We start from the raw sequence: 19,092 nt of genomic DNA, 5'->3' as shown, positions 1-19,092 counted from the left end.
TATGATTTATATATTTTATGAAATATGCTGAACTCTAAATCTGCTAGAAAATCAAAGCCATAAATCTAAATATGTTTAAAATTTGAGGTTGATATCTCTCTCACACACACACAATTTATTATACACATACAAACCACACTCTGACATCCATACCAACAAGTCACACCCACACAATTATGGCTGCATAATTTATCCAAATGGCTCTATTATGCAGAAGCCGAAAATCATAATAAACAGATTATTTGCTTTATAGGCCAAATCTGAGAAAATGGCACCATTTTGTAAAAAAATAGTACAAATTTTGCCAACAGAATGAAAGCCTATTAACTAAGACTACATCTTTTTATAGTTAAATGGCCCTGGGATTAAAAAAATTGCAGGTTCAATAGGGACATAACCTGAAACTACTTCAAGGAAATCTATTTAAATGTGTTTTTAATAGGGAATTGCATCTCCTTACTTTTTCTTTTAAATCATCACCTGCATTGCAAAGCCATTACAAGCAATATCCACTAGATGTCGAGTTCTCCCAGCAGGAAGTGCTGATATTGTTGTGACTGCGCCGTTTGCCCTGAAGCATTCTGGGATAAGAATGAGATTTATGTGCTTTGAAATATTTAAAGAAACAAGTCTGGGTTAAGATAACATAAGAATCATTTATTACAATTCAAAACTGCAGAGCACTGCCACCACTGCATACCAAAATAGACAATTATATACATACAGAAACTGAAAAAAACACAAGAAATGAAGCGCCACTTAATAAGATAAATATGACAAAATATTTGAATTTAGCTGACAACACTTGAAATGCGTGCTGTCACATTATATAACTGTCAAAGGTGCAAATACAACGGGTCAGCCGAGGCATTTACAGCCTCAATAAAGCGCATTTCACATGCAAATACAGGCAGCGGCTTCTGCCTTCTCTCTCCCTTGGTCTCTTCTCTTTTATTTCCCCATATCTTTTGTTCTAGGTTGATAAGCAGCATAGGAAGAAGGTAATATGTCTAAATCAAAGACTTGTCTGTGGCCAACATAAGACCAGAAGTGCCATTCTATGTTTATGTTCATTTTAGAGGATGAATAACTGCAGAGTCTTGAGTTTTGTGCATTACTTTGATTTGTTTGTGCCTTTGGCGCTGCGAAGCTGCTGTGCCTTTGGGCTCTATTATCTGGCGCAGGAAATGTTACAGACACTCAAACACTGAAGAGTGGAAGAAAAGAGTGAATAATAAATTGGCAAGTAAAGGTAGGAAAATAAGTGAGTGCTGGAGGGTTCGTCATTCATGGATTTTTAAGATTGGATCTTACACTTCACAAATACCAAATTCAGATTAAACACCTTCCCCCATAAAACACAATCAATCTTTTGTTTCAGATCATTGGGAACTTTGGGGAATGTTGGTAGGACAACTGTGATGTCTCTTGGGGAAAGTACAGTTGAGACAGAGAGTGTCCTGTTGGTTGGACTTTGGCGCCCCCTAGCTGGGAGACAAGGCAGGACTTGGCTCTGTGCTGATGTTGACCAAATACTCACTGGATTTGAGACTTGCCAGAGACTTGCAGCTGGGTAGGGAAGCCAAAGAACCACATAGACCGAGCATAGAGGGAGTGTTGTCTTTAGCTGAAGAGAAGAGAAGAGGAGGAGAGGAGAGGAGAGGAGAGGAGAGGAGAGGAGAGGAGAGGAGAGGAGAGGAGAGGAGAGGAGAGGAGAGGAGAGGAGAGGAGAGGAGAGGAGAGGAGAGGAGAGGAGAGGAGAAACATTAATTAGTAATCAGTACTCAGACATGCTTGTATTATGTGTTAATCTGTGTGCTTTTTACCTGCTGACCAGGCGTTTTCTCCATTCTGATTGCCGTCTTCCCTCTGAGAGTCAGAGTTCAAACTCACATCAGCCGAGAGGTCCAAACTGTGAAAACTTCTCCTGAACCCAAACACATAAATTCATGACTAGATAGACTAGGCCGAGTGGTGTAAAAACTTGATGCTACAGGTGACTTCAGGTCGCGAAGGTACGGTGGCCCAGTAGTGCACAACACAACTATATATAAAAAGCAAACATAAGTTCGCAACACAACGAAAACAAGCCACAACACAACGAAAAAGCCACAACACAAATAAATCAAGCCACAACACAACGGAATCAAGCCACAACACAAATAAATCAAGCCACAACACAACGGAAACAAGCCACAACAAAACAAAAAAGCCACAACACAACGAAATCAAGCCACAACACAACGGAAATGCTCCCAACCACTCGGGGGCACTCGGAGCACAGTAAAGTTGCCACTGTTCTATAGAGTCGGCAATCATATAAAGATATCAATACCACAATTAGTTTTAACAGTATGTAGGCTAACCATTGTTTATCGACATGTAATATTAATTAAAAATCACCTAAATGCACTATAGCTGCATATTTATGCTCGAGAATGCTTTGAACCGATACCACGGTGCTAAGGGAACGTCTCCCCAATTCCCCCAAGTGGTTGAAACATATTGACGTATTTGTATGAATTAAAATTACTTTTAATATTTAAAAACAGACATGTTAAAATTCCACAGCTTGATTGTATTGGTAAAATTGACTTAGTAATGCACAACACAACATTGGAATTAGAAAAAAAAAAAAAAGTTAATCTAATTCATACAAATTATATGTTTCAACTTGGTGGAATTGGCAGACGTTCCCTTAGCGCCGTGGCAGCGAATCAAAGCGTTCTCGAGTATAAATATATTTATGCAGCTATAATGCACGTAGGTGATTTTGAATTGATATTTCATGTCGCTATACAATTGCACACTATATCTGTAAGACTGGCGAATCTATAGAACAATGCAAGGAAAACTAACTTTACCGCACTCCGAGAGTCCCCTAGAGGTCGAGAGCATTTCCGTTGCAGGGCTCAACATAAAAAGAAATTCCCACTGGCCCCTGGGGCAGGTAGATGTGAGTTTTGCTGGCCCCTTCTATATTTTTATTGGCCCTGAAAGAAATATAAGGAAAACTTTTCCATTAAGCTGTTTGTATTGTATACATTAGGATTAATCAATACAGCAAATGGAGTACATGAATTAAGAGCTAGAGAGCCCCTGGAGACATGCAAAAATAACCAAATTGTCATTGTAACTATTTTTTTATTGCCTGACCAGTAATGTTAGCACTGTGTTTGCCTATATAATGTGTATCTTTGTTAATTGTTTATCATACTATATATATATATATATATATATATATATATATATATATATATATATATATATATATATATATATATATATATATATATATATATATATATATATATATATATATATACACATATATATATATAACAAAAGATAAACAATTAACAAAGATACACATTATATAAGATATTTTTGGCTTCATTTAGCCGAAGTCACGTGACAAAGGTGTTTTGAATCACGCTTCGGATCGTTCGACTCAAAACATCTGCGCTTCGGATCGTGCAAAGCTTCGGAACTACAGTTTTGCGTCAGCCATCCCTGACGTGCACATGAAACCAAAAGTATAATTTACTCCTCTCGTTTCGGAGCGCGCGCGCTGCCTTTGGAATGACACCCAAATTCACTCATGACACAAGTCAAGCACTCGCACTTTGGATCTATCATTTATGAGCAAAGTTACGGTGATATATTAGCTAGCTAGTTGAGTAACTTACCTTCGACATGCTACATCGGTGAGGTACTGAGAGCCAACGTCTTCGCAATTCTGTATGACGGTATGACGTTTGTTTTGCCTTTGCGGATGGCCAATCACTGGCCCGTGGCCATTCAACTAGCCCGACATACTCTTTTACTGAACCCCGGGCCATCGGGCCATTGCTTATGTCGAGCCCTGCCGCTGTGTTGTGGCTTTGCGTTGTGTTGTGGATTTTTCGTTGTTCTGTGGCTTGATTCCGTTGTGTTGTGGCTTGATTCCGTTATATTTTGGCTTTATTTCTTTGTGTTGCAGCTTTTTCGTTCTGTTGTGGATTTATTTCTTTGTGTTGCGGCTTTTTCGTTGTGTTGTGGTTTGATTTTGTTGTGTTGTGGTTTGATTTTGTTGTGTTGTGGTTTGATTTTGTTGTGTTGTGACTTGATTTCGTTGTGTTGTGGATTTATTTCGTTGTGTTGTGCACTACTGGGCCATCGTACTAAGGTGTTCTGAGTGTTGAGGGTCTTCAAATTTTGACTTACCGACGGAACAGCTTTACGCTTCCTTGGTTGTTGGCGGCTTGTGCAGTTGTCCATTGGTTAATGAGTGGTATAGATAGGCCTTTTCCTAAATGAGAGGACTCAAAAGGAATGATGCCAGTGCTGCAAAACAAACCAGAATAAAGCTAATAAAGCTAAACTGACTTCTTGTTGGCACAAATGCAGAATGTGTGTGCGTGTGTGTGTTCATACAGTTGTGCTTGTAGCTCCAGTATAATGGCCTCCAGTTCTTTCTTCTCTTGTTGACTCTGGACCTGTAGTTCCTCTAGTTTAGCATCTAGCCTCTTGTTCTCAGTTTCTACATTTTTCAGCTGGGACTCCCTCAAGCGCACCAATTCCTCTAAATAACCCTAAAAATACACAGATTCATGGATTAGGATATGAATGGACTATTTCTGTTAACACAAATGAAAACTTAGTGTAAAGAGCTGGCATTTCCTTTTAATGCACAGCTGATAGCTTTGTTTTGGAACATGGCAGCTGTTTTTTGGTTTTCATTAGTTGCCACAGCTACAAACTTAAAGGATTAGTTCACTTTAAAATGAAAATAACTCCATGATTTACTCACCTTCAAGTCATCCTAGGTGAGTATGACTTTATTCTTTCTGATGAACACATCAGAGTTATATTAATAAATATCCTGACGCCAAGCTTTATAATGGCAGTGACGTTGTCCATTGAGTTTGAAGCTGAATTAAGTAAGTTGAATATGGAAGGTGGCCTGGCGGAAGCTAGATATTTTACTTTATAAAGTTTTAAATATGGATATTTTTCTTACACAAATGCATCGCTTCGCTTCAGAAGGCCTTTATTAACCCCCCAGAGCCATTTGGAGTACTTTTAAGATGGATGGATGCACTTTATTGAACTTCAAACTCAATGGACCCTGTCATTGCCATTATAAAGTTTGGAAGCGTCAGGATATTTATTAATATAACTCTGATTGTGTTCATCAGAAAGAAGAAAGTTATATACAACTAGGATGGCTTGAGGGTGAGTAAATCATGGGGTAATTTTCATTTTAAAGTTAAGTTGAACTAGGTCAGCTAAATCACCCAGTGCCTGGAAAGCTTCCAGTACCTTTTGGGCATAGACGATCTTGAATCTTTGCTCCATCTTTCTGCACTTGTTGCTCCAGGTCTCTTCGTCCGTGACCAGAGGAATGTAAGGATGCTCAGCTACGCTCTCATCACTGGCACTGCTGTCCACACTGCGGCGGTCTTCTTCATCACTCAAGTAGTCATAGCTGCATGCCACATCAATTGCCATTATGATATTTTAAAGGGTACTATAAGGTTTAGGCTTTGTGTTTGGTCAGCAAATGAAATGTATTAAAACTTCCTACCTCTGGGTGAACTTAAGGTAAGGTGTGTAGTCGATCACTGCAGGTGTCTTTCCATCCAAAACCTCTCCTTTCAGGCAGAAACTAATGGTAGCAACAAAAAAAAAGACAGTATCATATCACTATTTGGTGCCGCTGGTGGCAAAGAAATGTCCCATTTCAGAAAAAAAAACACATTCACCTTTAAGTAAATGTAATTTGTGAGTTATAATAAATGCAGTGTTTTTACCTAAAGTCAATGGCACTGAGTCCAATTAGCATACCCGTCAGAACAGTAGCCTCCTCCCTTAGCATAATGGCACCATCATCATAAAATCTCCTGAAGTGCAAATATACATTTACAAATGCCTTAAATTACTTTGAATTTATAAAGACAGTTATAAAACACATTGTATAGACAGTGAAGTGTTGTGACCTGGTAGTCCGAGTGTCTCTTAACGCAGTGGCTACATATTCAGACAAACGTTTCTCCATCAAAGCTACACGAATCCAGGCTCGCCCCTGTATGACAACAAGAAAATAAACAGTTAAAGAAAAAGGTTTGGCATGTGAAGCTGGATGACCTAGGCCACGTTCACACATCAGTTTTTGGGATTGACAATTGCATTTCATTATGGGTGTGAGTCTCAATGTCCTGTTCCAATAGCAACTTACAGTACCGTCTTGAATACTGTCTGTCTGTACTGAATGTGCAACGGGAGTCAAGCCCGTATTCTCTTACCAGTGACCAAAGTAATATCATAGATGGCGACATACATAAAACGTATCACTTTTAACACAACAAGAGTCCAATCGAGCCGCGAGTTAATCCGTCAACCCTCATTAACCGACAGCAGCTTTTATATCTGTGTGGAAAGCAGAGCGTGTTGAAAACAAAACGGGAGCAGCACCGGTGGAGAACAGTGACTGGATCTAAAACCTTCAGATGACACACTGCTCATATCTCCATCACTGTAAGTTACAGAAAGCGGAACTACACAAAAACCCGCAACACACGGTAGACATGCATTTGTGTATCGCTGCTCTCTCGCACTGTATGACGTGACAGTTAGATTAGTTGTCCAGTCCGGTTCCGTTCACACAGTGAGGTTTTCTGAGAATGCAGTAATGCATTAAAGACTCAAATACAGGATTGACAACCGTATTCTGCTGTTGTGTGAGCGTGGCCCTAGTTAGTTAAGATGCTTAATTCCGATAGCAGCACATCAGCATCCCATCATAAGGACCAGCATCATAAGATCTGCTAATCATCTCACAGGTAAAGATAGTGTGCTTGAAGCTGAAAGGTTGAAAGTGTCTTGCCTTTGCTCGTGACGTGCTAATGTTCTCGATGCTCTCAATGCTACTGATGCAGTTGTTGTGAACTTTAATGCAGGCCAGACGGATATAGTCCCAAAAACTCCTCTGGCCATCTGAACTGAACCAACCACCTGGACCTGATTAAAAAAAGAAAAATTATAATCACCAAAGATTATTCACCAGTATCACACATTGGGCATTGACAGAAAAAGTTGTGTAAACCTTTGAAACGGTGACTGAGGATGTGCTCCAAAATTGCCGCGAAATTGATGAACTCCTCTGATGAGTCATCAATAGGCTCAGCAGTGTACTTTTCCAACAATGTCTTCACAGAAAACCTGAGAGAGAGAGAGAGAGAGAGAGAGAGAGAGAGAGAGAGAGAGAGAGAGAGAGAGAGAAAGAGTAACAGAGAAAGAAATGCAGTAAAATTGAGTTACGCTAGGTGTGTTACGTAACAGATCCGATTTGGAAACTCCAAATTCATCAAAAACACAAAGCCACACAGTGATGAAACACCACGCTTTCGACAACAGTATGATCAGCATCTCACAGGCACAAAAACTAGCATTTGGTGCAGGCCCGGCTCAATGCTGCCATTCTGACTGATGTAAAGACAGGCGTTTTCGGGAGCGGTGCCACAGTGGACTGCTGAGGTCAATCCCAATTGTCCTGTGTGCTAGACAATGCCCTTTTGATGACATGTTCACGTTATCACTCCTGCCATCACAATCGGAGTCCTTGTGCCCCGGCCAACAACGTTATGCTACTTGTCGGCGTGGCGACTTTTGTCCTTTCGCCTGGGTTCCATTCAAACCTCTATGCCTGTTTTTTTAAAGGAACACTATAGTGAGCGAATCTCCCTCGTATCCTAACACACTCACTTTCTCCACCCACCCACTTGCTGAAATGGTGGTGTGATCTATTTAGGGCTGTCCCGATACAGTGTACAGTTTTCTCCCAGCACAGTCAAACCTGCAAGGCTGGTATGCTAAGACTCTAGCCCACTCAAAGGGGAGAGGAAACAGAGAGAGAATTGAGAGTTCGAAGACCTGACAACCTACATGCCTTCATGGGGAACACCAGTTTTACGGAAGGGAAGACTGCCCTGTCTGTGGGCGGCTCATCAATAGCCCGGGGCAAGACTTCCATCACCATGGGCAAGTCCTCCATCACCCGTGGGGTCACCACTACCTCTATGGGAGAGTCTACCATAACCAGAGGCAAGACCACCATATCCCTGGGCACAGCCAGCTTCAGCCGAGGCAAAACTACAACCTCATTCCGCAAGGCCTTCATGCCCAAGCGCCGGACCAAGTAGATGGAAAGGAGATCTGCAAACGCTGAAACAAAGAGCAAGACTTCAACAGCAAGAAAGAGCATTGAGAAGGACGAGACAACAGATATACAGCAAGAGGACGACTCAAAAGCCTCAAAAGGAAAGGCTTCTCTTTTATTGAGAAAAACCTGCTTTAAAAAAGGGAAAATCAAACTGATGAAAAGCAAGAAGGCCATGTCATGGGGGAAGACAGTTCTTTCAAGGAGCAAGACCAAACTGAGGAAGGGAGAGACTGCGTTTGTGGTGGGTACAACTACAATCACTCATGGAGAGACTACTAGTTCTTTGAGCAAGGCCACTTTAAGTCAAGGGGAGAAGTCTGTCACTGTAGTTAAGACTTCCCTCAAAAGAGGCAAGGAAACGCAATGGAATCTCTACTGGGATTTTCATCTGTGACTTAAAGACACAAATAGAGCAGCAAACAGATTATGTACAGTATATGTGTATGTTACCACAAAGAATGACTTTGAAGTAGAGCGTTCAAGCAGGTTGGATGTCTTGTGAGATGCAAGTGTTTGCCAGCTTGCTCTAGAATTGCACACAAAGGCATTCTAGAGGCAAAATGAAGTGTACCTTAAATTAGCTTGGAACTAAGCTTGATGTCTTTGTCCCTTAAAGAGAATACAGAAGGCTTTAAGATAAAGATTTGTCTGAGAGAACATGTTTAGAGATCAGGCGCTAATCTGGCTTCCACAAAGAGAATATGCATGCATGTGTGAGGGTGTGCACTTCCACAACTGGAATGGCTTTTATTGTCGTTCACATGCAGAAGGGTCTAAGTGGGATAATGATCCAGAATCCAGATCTGAGATTCTGTTTTGCAAGTGGAATTGTATCAGTTAATTGGTACTAACCAAGTCACAGTAAAAAAGTTTTAACTTCAACCATAGTCTTACAAATAAAATGTGCATTGTTAATTCTTTGACTTTAATCTTACATTAATGTAGCATAAATCAACCAGTATTACAATGGATTAAATCAGAATTGTCAATAAATAGACTTTTAAAATGGTGTCTGTCTTTAAAATATTTCAGAGTGTTTATTTTAGTTTACCTTAAGCTAAGCACACACTGTTGCTTGTCAGACTATACAACATCACAATCATATATTAGGGAAAAGCCACTTTTCTTTGGCAAACTGTACAATTGTATTTAAGACTTTGGTCCCACTCGTTCTGTTGACAGCTAGTAGTAAATTTTTTACACTGTCAGAACTTCGTTAGTGCCTATATATGGAACAATGCTTCGGTAATAACTAATTTGACTACACATTTTGGGGGTCTGTAAAGTAGACCACACCCTTGAGTCTCAGCTGTCAATCTGTCTTGGGCTCTGTCAACACGACAACTTTTTCAGAAACCATGTACAGTATAAGTCAAGACATTTCTAGCAGTTCTAGCGAGGCACAATGCCACGGAACTGTGTGATGTCACCCCCGATTGTGTCGCTCAACAATGTGTTCTTCAGTGCCTTGCTTTAGCGACGGTACAATGTGGTCTACTGTCCGCTCTGCCCCCATATAGAACTGAGGCCTCCTACGGCAGCCTCTGTCCATTCACGGCACACAGGGGAGGTATGTGGCCTTGCGGAGCCCACGTTATGCTGCTCAACAAGTGCTTTATGCTGCAGCATGGGGGTTGCTCTCACCACGCTTAGCATTCTTGTCCCATCCCGACACTAGCTGTTTGGACTGTCACACCCAGCCAGGCACTGTCTGTGTGCGTTGGGATGCGTTGCTGCCAGGGCACGCGATGAGCCATCGTAACCTTATCCTGTAGAACCTGGAGAGCACAAGATTCCCAAGGGAGAGTAGAGAAAATTTAACCTTGAACGTGCTCCAGGTCAAATCGTCTAGGCTGGCTGCTGGAGGAGACTTCCTGGAGCTTCTCCACCATCACCTTCGGTTCCACCATGGGTAACACCAGTTTCACAGAGGGCAAGACGGCCCTCAACCTGGGGAGCACATCAATCAAGAGAGACAAGACCAAGATCTTGATGGGAAACTCTTCTATCTCCCGCGGAAAGAGCACAACATCCCTGGGCTCCTCCACCATCACCAGTGGCAAGACAAAGATATCCATGGGTGGTGCCTCTTTCAGCCGAGGCACCAAGACAACGTCCTTCCGAAAAGCTTTTTTGCCCAAGAGGAAAACTCTCTAACGGCGAGTAAGTCAAAATCTATGGGGAGGGTGCAGGGTGCTGGGAGTGGTATGGGGGGGACAGTTTCACCAAGCTGGGAACAACGAAAACATAAGCAAATATCACCAACAGCTGAGGAAACATCATCATCACAACGGACCTTCTGTGGAGATAATTTATTGCATCTTGCAAAATTTTTTGCCATACAAAATTTTTTTTGCTTTTGGACCAAGTCTCTTTTTTTGTTTTCATTTCTCTGGAATACATCCCAGATACAGGTTAGTAGCTAATGAATCCAGCTCCAAAGGATGATGGTTATGCCCTAGACTATTATTTGTAGCAATAATAGAATTACTTATTCAACACATAGCAATTTCTTAATAGGTGATAATTTACACCTCTCATTATGTTATATTGATATTCCAAGGTTCTACAAGAATAACAGATCTGATCTGATAACTGACAACACAATTCGATTTGAATTCCTTGAACATTATAAACATTCTTGAGTCTAGATTTTCTCCTTGGTTCTATGGCTCACCCAAGATGTGTTTTCCACAAGGGCAGGGCAATCCCACACTCTGAGAACAATGCTAATCATTGCAGGAGGACAACTTCCAACACCAGCCAACCAAATAATTTGATTGCACACTATGCCTGGTCACATATGAAGATGTGCAAGTCTCTGAAGGTTGTCAGGGTGAGAGCTGAAATGCTAATGGAGGAATGTGGCAGCAAGATCGTCTTGGTACGATTTGACACTGAAAAACAAACGTGCAGCCACTTAACAAATGGCTTTTGTGTTCTTGGTCTCGCCCACTTTGGTAACAGACCAAGGTGATCAGACCCTTCAATGAAATATTATTTCATTGCACTTGCTCTTAAGATTTTTGTAAGTTTTTTCCAAGGCACATTTGACTACACGCTATCTGAATTACCTCTAATTCTCTCAGGGTTCTGGATTGTTCTCAGCTTTTAAAAGCTTACAGACTACTGATTATAAATCTAGATTGTCTTTGTACCTCCTACTTTCTTGTTATGCTTTGGTCCCTCTTTCCCATACTCTTTCTATCAATCATCTCTATTTTCATGTTTCATGTCCCTCCTCTCCCATTCTTTGTTACGTCTCCATCCCACTCTCAATTTTGAACTTTTTAATATACTTCTTCACCCCCCTTACCTCACCCTTCTTGTAGGCAGTACCAGCATTGTCTGCTAATTCACAATATGCCCCCCCCCCCAAATAAAAAAACCCAACCCCCTTTTTATCAAATTCAAATTCAGATAACAAAACAAGTTGCGTATTAGAACTGGAGGATAGGATAGTTAAATGGGTTAGGTATGTGTTGACTGAGAAGCTAAGTAAGTGATAACGACTGATCGTATAATTGTGCTTTCAGCCCGATTGCTCTGAGTTAGAAGTTTATCATGAAAGAACCAGTCAGAGGTCTCTGAGCTGGTGCCATGTTTGGTAACAAATGTGATTTTGACATGTTCTTACGAAATCAGATGGTCAGAGAACTACGCTGAACTGAAAATATGCCAATTGATACCCAATTCCCTCGCTTTAAGAAACGTCTCTGCATAACACTGATCTCCAAAACCTTTAAAGAAATTTAGAAAAGTAACACCATCAACAACCTCCAAAGCATTTTCATGAGAACTATGTCCCATAAGTTCTAAGTGCCATACGACATCATCCAGTGACTTCTTGTATATCATTTCAGATCAAAAGTCATATATAAAACTAAAGCTGTTGATTGTACTGATACATAGACTGACGCTGAATTCAAATGCTCATCCTTGCAGAGATCTTGAATCCTCGGAGTCCACACCTTTACATTACTTGCTTCAGCTGTCTGGAAAACTTTTACAAGGAGAAAAGCAAAACGGGCCATTCCATTTTATTGGAAAGTCAAGACATGGGGACATCAACAAGAGCCATTCTTTGACCGCTGGAACTCTTACCTTTCGACTTTGAACTGGGAGGCAGTCACCATGCCCTATTTTACACTTCATAAACCCTCACAATGATGATGTTACTGTTACAAATCTTATGGTCTGTAGTACTGAGCTCTTGCTTTATATATGACAACAATGTTTGGAAGGTTCTTCTATCCAAAACAACTTACAGTGCATTCAATGTATTTTCACAACCAACCAACAAACCTGTAAACGTATCATGAGTGCCCTTATAATGAAACCTTTATTTAGCCCCTCTGAAACTGACCTTTGTTTAGTCTGAGTGTAAAAACTGAAAAAGTAGAAAACTGAAACTGTGTAAAGTAAACTGTGTGACTGTCTATAGTTATGTCAGTGATCCAAACTGTATATGTGTAACCATTGTAAAAGAGGCAGCAGAAATGCAACATCCTTAATGCTTTTGATCTTAGTGCAGAAGGAACTTTGAGATAAGTGGGTGGGTTATGGGGAGTGAAACTAATAATGTGTCTGTTGGTCAAAACTCTTCTCCACAATGTCAACAGCTCTCAGTTTCAGCAAAGGTGCTTCAGATAAATATATCGGTTAGATCTGCTCCTGATTTCCAGCTTAGCTGGCCAAAATCAAATATTTCCCTGACCGTTTAGAATTTCAACCTGGTATAAAGTTGGCTAAAGACTAAGCAGCAACTTTCATCAAGGGGCATCGTATTGTGGACTGAGAGACGTGACAATGGGGGTGAGGGTTTCAGGATTGAGAGTGAAGGAAATGAAATGTCTCCTGATCTCAATGTACCAGAGAAATATAACAGTCATGACAGAGACACGGGAGGTTTTAGCTACTCTGAGCTACGTGTCCCTGAGAGCATCAAGTAATCTGAGCTAATCATGATCCAATTTAATTAAGCACTATTTGAGATTTCTTTGCTAGCAACCATTAATGAAGATTCAAAAATCGTTTTTTCTTTTCTTGTCAAGTTCTTCGTCCTGTGTGTCTTGTTGTTAAATGTTAAAAACAACTCTGGCGTGGCCATACAAGGGACGTGGGTAGCAGAGAAAGGCCCCTGCCCTTTTCAACAAAAGCGTCTTTGTGTTTATAATAATCTGTGAGGTCTGAAGTCCATTTTTGTAATTCTTTCTTGTTCATTTTTCCACCATGCATTAGCGTGCTATGTTTCATTAGCGTGTTTCATGTGTTTAACAGTTCATTATGCCATCCAGATGGTAGAACCGTGGAAAGTTTGGTTCTAACCACAGTGCTGTATGCTTAATAAATATGTGCTGACATTAATGAAGGTCTTTTTTTCTTGGAGATCAATTTCAGAATTAGGACTAGAATCCATATTCTGCAGGCAAAGAGATGGGGATGATGATGTCACAACAGCTTGCCATATCACAATCATCTCTTTGACTGTGTTTCCATTACGACAACACAATGGTGCTGCTGTCCCAACAGGAGCGACAGTGTTCTGTGTCCATTCAGCAACTGTACATGGCCTATGCCTGGGGCGCCCCCAAACATGAATTATTCAGCATCCACTTAATGTGCTGTACCAATTGGCCGGTAAAGAGCAGCTCTGCAGTCCCACACAGCCCTGCAGAACAGAATGCAGTGATGGAATTCTATGTGCCTCATAAGCTTCGGCCATGACTCACCAACGCACGTTGCACAGTGTGCTGGGACAAAATGTGCTCATAGTATTGCAAGCAAACAACATAGGGCTGAGACTGTCCAATCTATGGATGCAAGGACTGATGCGCCATAAAGTCAAGATCCTTATGATGTGAATCTCCTGATAAGGACTAAAAAACAGAATAACTTTCAATATCTGATTTGATAGAGCTGGAATCAGACAACAATATTCATTTAATAAACTGGCATGATGAATGAATGATGCAATCGAAACAAAGTTGACATTACATTAATTCTAGTGAGATTTGGCGATCAATAAAATAACACAGAGGAAATTGTATGTATACACTATTTAAAAATTGTAACTCAGAGTGAGTACATATTCAGTATTCATATCCAGTAAATGTAAGGGGAATCAATTCAATACCATTTAATATTTGGCTAACACCTCAAGCCAAGTTACATCAGCAGAAAGTTGTTTCAGATAAAGAGATGAAGTTATTCGATTTTGATTTATGAATAACAGTCAATGGACCAATTGTTCGCAAAAAGAACAGGAACGTGGATTAAGAAATTAAATAACTTTGATAGACTTTAATAGAAATATAAAGAGTATATGCTAATTATTTTTTGTAGCCCTTATTTGAGAAACCCCATCAACAATACAAACAAATTCATCCATTTTTACCAAACTCATTCTTGTGAAAGGCTCTGTGAGGTTGAAGGTCATAGTGTGGTTTAAGCATATCGCGTCCATGGCATGAAATGGGCAGGTGGATGTAATGACGTCATGGATGCTGGAACGAAATAAGGCACCGACGTCCTCAAGGGCCTCATCTTTAATATCAAGCGTTTACGCAAGAATGTAAATCAGGTCCTACACATGTCCTAGTAAATAAAAATAAAATAATAATAATAATAATCGAAATAATAGGTAATGACATATTATCTAAATGAAAACACGTTTGGTGTCGTGAAAAGCGGTTCAGTGTGTCATGCAATAAACTAGCTACCTGCAGACGGTGATGAGATTCTTGCGCTCCACGCCGGCATTTCTAGAAGACGATTTTTTCGACGTTAGACCCATAGCCATTGCGGTCTGGAGACACCCTGACTTCATGAATCGGCGCAGGCTGCATCGAGCCTCTAGTTTCCCGGCGCGGATCAAACCCCTCCCTTCTTCCGCCGAGCTGCTGCTGTATATGGAGGAATGCCCACTCCTGCTGAGGAGACCGGGACTGAGGGACGACAGGGGTACGCAAATACAACATCTTGCAACTTTAAACATTTCAGTTTTTCCTAAAAATGTGGGATTAGATATTGAGAAATGACTGTTCGCTAATAGAGATTGCGTAAATATGAGACTCGCATCACAATAAGATGAGGCTCAGTGGGTCAATCAGGAATTCATAGAATATCTGAACATATTATTAAAGCCTTTATAATTTTCATAAACATGGAGAGCAAAATAAATCAGAAAACTTCCTACAACAGAATGCTGTGCAGCTGTTCACATTAATCACATAAACAATACAATTAAAGTACGACCCCATTTCCATAAGTTGGGACATTTTGTAAAATGCAATAAAATCAAGACTGAGATTTAAAGGAACTGTATGTAAGAATTGTATTTCATTTAATCATAAAATGGCCCTGATATGTCACTAGACATTAAGAAATCATGTTAATTTCAAATACTTATATCACTGACAACAGTTGTCCGGCCAGGATATTGTCATTTTAAAAGTGAAGTTGCAGCCCTCAACTGATGTTGATGTTGACATGTTGTGTTTTGGCCTGAAGCGCCACCCTCCTCCTATCTACCAATCACGAAGTCAGTAGTGTTTCGGCATCCGGGTTGCCAGCTCTGCTCTAGTTACCACAGTTGCAGCTACAAACTTTTTGGATAAAAAATGTCTAAGGAGGGGGAGAGGGGATACACCGCTCTACAGTAATTTGAAAGTGATTGCAGTACCAGTTTTCGCCACAATCCTACAAACAGTTCCTTTAATTCTCTTCCAACTTTATTTAACAGATGAAAGTTCAAAGAAAAGATTGCTAATGTTCTCACTGACCAACTTAATTGTAATTTGTAAATATACCCACAAGAAAAAATACTATTATATTATAGTAAAATTACTCTAGTAAATACTATAGGCCTAGTATTTTTAAACCGTACTATAGTAAATATACTACAGTAAATTAACAAAGTATAGTAAATACTATAATATACTACAATATACTGTAGTATCTTTACTATAGAATGGTTCAAAAACACTATAGTATTTACTAGAGTAATTTTACTATAATATACTATAGTATTTTTTCATGTGGGTATAGACATTTAGATTTTGATGGCTGCAACACATTCGAAAAAGTTGGAACAGAGGCTCATTTACCATGGTGAATGTCACATCATCTTTCCTTTTAAGTGCACTTTTTAAATGTTTGTGAATTGAGGATACTAATTGTTGTAGTTTTGCCTGTGACATTTTTGCCCAATCTCGCCTGATACAAGACAGCTGCTTAACAGTCTATGGTCATCAATGTCTGATTCTCCATTTCAGGATGGCCATTCATTTTCAATAAGAGACAGATCTGGACTGCAGGCAGACAGTCAATCACATCACTTCTATGGTGTGTCAAGTGTCTAGAAACCACTCTTGATTTATCAGATGTGCAGAATGATGCCTGGCATTGCCTTGCTTCCCAGGAAATATGTCATATAGATGGCAGTATATGGTGAATTCAGGATGATTGGGACACTTTTTGCCATTGAGTGTAAGTGTATGTATGTTGTAAGTGTATGTTGAGTGTATGTAAGTATGTATGTAAGTATGACTTGGAAAAAGTGTCCCAATCACCCTGAATTCATCATATGTCCTTGTAGTCGGTACAATCCCAATACATGGCAACTCACACATTTGCAAGTCACCCATGCGGTCTGCACTAATGCACCCTCATACCATGACAGACGATTGCTTTTGTACCTGTTGCTGATCAAAATGTGTGGGTGGTCCTTTTTGTCTTTGGGACTGATAACTCAATGTCCATTTTCCCCAAAAACAAGCTGAAACATGGACTCGTCTGACCGCAGCACACATTTACACTGTGTTTTGGATCATCTGAGATGAGCTTGGGCCCATAAAACTCGCCAGCATCTCTGCATAGATCTGATGTATAGCTTTTTCCTTTCCTTGCGTAAAAGAAATTCAATTTGCGTCTCTTGATGCAGTGGCAGATTGTGTTAAGTGACAACGGATTTCCAAAGTACTTCCGATCCCATGTGGCTATATTTAACACAGCAGCACGATGGTTTCTCATGCAATGCCATGATTACCATTTGAGGGCTCAAAGGTCAAGCACATTCAACAGAGGTTTCCTGCCTTGCCCTACATGTACTGAGATTTCTCTAGATTACCTGAATCTTTTCACATTATGTATGCTAGAGGCTGAAAGACCTATTTTTTGTATTCTTGCATTGAGAAATTTGATTTCGTAATTTTGACATGATTCTGGACTTCACTTGCAAAAACTGAGCCTTTGGTTGATACTCCATTTATACCCAAACAAGATACCCTCACCTATTACAAACTCACCTGCTTATTGTGGACTGTTTCAGAACTGTTTAACTTGGATATAATTAAAATGTCACAACGTTTCTAGAAATGGGGTAGTATATCAGACAAATACATGATAATTGGGTTGCTCTTTTGTTAAAACTAAGCCTTTAAACATTGTAGCCTACCAACCAGTTTGTTTTTGTTCCGCAAGACATGCATAAAAAAAGTCTACTTGTGTTACAGATGAGGTAAGCAGTTCTGTATAAAATTACATGGCCATTAGATGATTCAGCTACTAAAAATCAATCAGCTGCTTTTATTACACCAGAGTCTAGACAATATTATAACGCGAGTGTAAAATGGCCACCAAGGGGCGCCATTTGCCATACTTTTCAGACCTTCACAGGTCACGCAGTCGCACCTGTACCAGTCCCTCCTTCACGAGATGAGAAGAGGTTCAGCCAGCTGAACCAGAGTGATTTAAAATCAAACATAAATCTAGATTCCGTTTTACCATTATGCCTATTTGGAGTATTACTTGCTGGAGATCTTTAGAATTGGTCATATGGGCTGATTTAGGCTACGATTGGGTTACATTTAAATGATAGTTAAATACTTTAGCCTATTATTATTTAATTTTTTTTCTCTGAGTTATACTAAGTCTCTTTTACAAAATTACCAATAAAACATAAAAGTAAACTAAATGTATAGCAAACTTTTAGAGCTGTAAATGACTTGGCTAAATGCGATCAAAGACACATTTCAGTCAGTCGGTCTGACTCGTATCCAGTCAGTAGATAAGAACGCGCGAGAAGAAACCTCTTTTTCGAACCTCGCTCATTTGCTGAAATAGACCACCATTTTCATTTTTTTTTACAGCACATTTAACATAACATTTAGGCCAGGGGCGTAGCCATCATTTCAAAAGTGAGGGGGACAGAATGTCAAGCGATATCAGTTTTTTCTGACCTTCGTCTAATTGACTGGTTTTATTTTTAATGTTAAATCTTTTTGCTTAATTGGCTTAATATGCTATTTATGTTAAAGCAATAAAAGATGTAGATGCAGATGTTCAGTACTTTATATTTCACATGGTATTGTATATGTACTATATTGTTTACATATTTCAAATTGTTTTTGTGTACGTAGTATGTACATGCCACACAGTAATGGATACTTGCACATTCTCACTCCTCTTTATTCTTTTCAATTCTATAGTCCACGTTTTAGAAAGGAAATTAAAAAAGTCACTCAAACCACTCTATTGCAAATAAACTGTGTATTGAACTCAACTGACAAACATGTCACAATAAGGAGACCTTATATCAGTAGAACAATAAGATGCAATAAACATTTAGTGTAATTTACTTTATGCTTTCTGGCTGGTTTGTTCAAAAGCAGCATATTATTTACACAGAGTTAAAGCTAACATATATCTCAGTATTTTAAGCTGCCTACTTGAAACTGCCAAAAGTGTTTCTGCGACGTTCCTTCCCATCTATGAACTGCTGAGCAATCATCTCCCTATCTATACTGTCCAGTTTGTCACTGTGGATGTGACACACAGCAACACTGTTTAGACGAGACTGTGTCATTGTGCTTCGGAGCCAGGTTTTT

At 39.8% G+C, this 19,092-nt stretch overlaps 1 protein-coding gene across 1 annotated transcript; it reads right to left on the bottom strand.

Moving 5' to 3' along the window:
• Positions 1-633: 633 nt before the first annotated feature.
• On the bottom strand, positions 634-15,110 carry rundc3aa (RUN domain containing 3Aa). Its single transcript, XM_079828050.1, has 11 exons — positions 14,926-15,110; positions 7,088-7,203; positions 6,869-7,002; positions 5,982-6,067; positions 5,796-5,885; positions 5,570-5,650; positions 5,305-5,470; positions 4,417-4,574; positions 4,207-4,326; positions 1,827-1,927; positions 634-1,627 (listed from the first exon to the last, which is right to left on the bottom strand). Exons 1-11 carry the CDS (start codon positions 15,030-15,032, stop codon positions 1,485-1,487), a joined length of 1,302 nt encoding a protein of 433 aa, XP_079684176.1. The 5' UTR covers positions 15,033-15,110; the 3' UTR covers positions 634-1,484.
• Positions 15,111-19,092: the final 3,982 nt, after the last annotated feature.

Source organism: Gobio gobio (assembly GCF_949357685.1).
Source record: "Gobio gobio genome assembly, chromosome: 1".
Classification (NCBI taxonomy): domain Eukaryota; kingdom Metazoa; phylum Chordata; class Actinopteri; order Cypriniformes; family Gobionidae; genus Gobio; species Gobio gobio.
Note: the sequence above shows the minus strand (reverse complement) of the source record. Positions and strands in the feature narration are given on the sequence as shown.

What these genes read in the sequence shown, in the direction of transcription:
- rundc3aa (XM_079828050.1), bottom strand. Translation starts at nt 15,032, where the DNA reads ATGAAGTCAGGGTGTCTCCAGACCGCAATGGCTATGGGTCTAACGTCG. An exon ending in CCTCAGTCACCGTTTCAAAG is followed by an intron (nt 7,003 to 7,087) that starts GTTTACACAACT and finishes TTTTTTAATCAG; the next exon opens with GTCCAGGTGGTTGGTTCAGT. An exon ending in AGATCGTCTATGCCCAAAAG is followed by an intron (nt 4,575 to 5,304) that starts GTACTGGAAGCT and finishes GTGTATTTTTAG; the next exon opens with GGTTATTTAGAGGAATTGGT.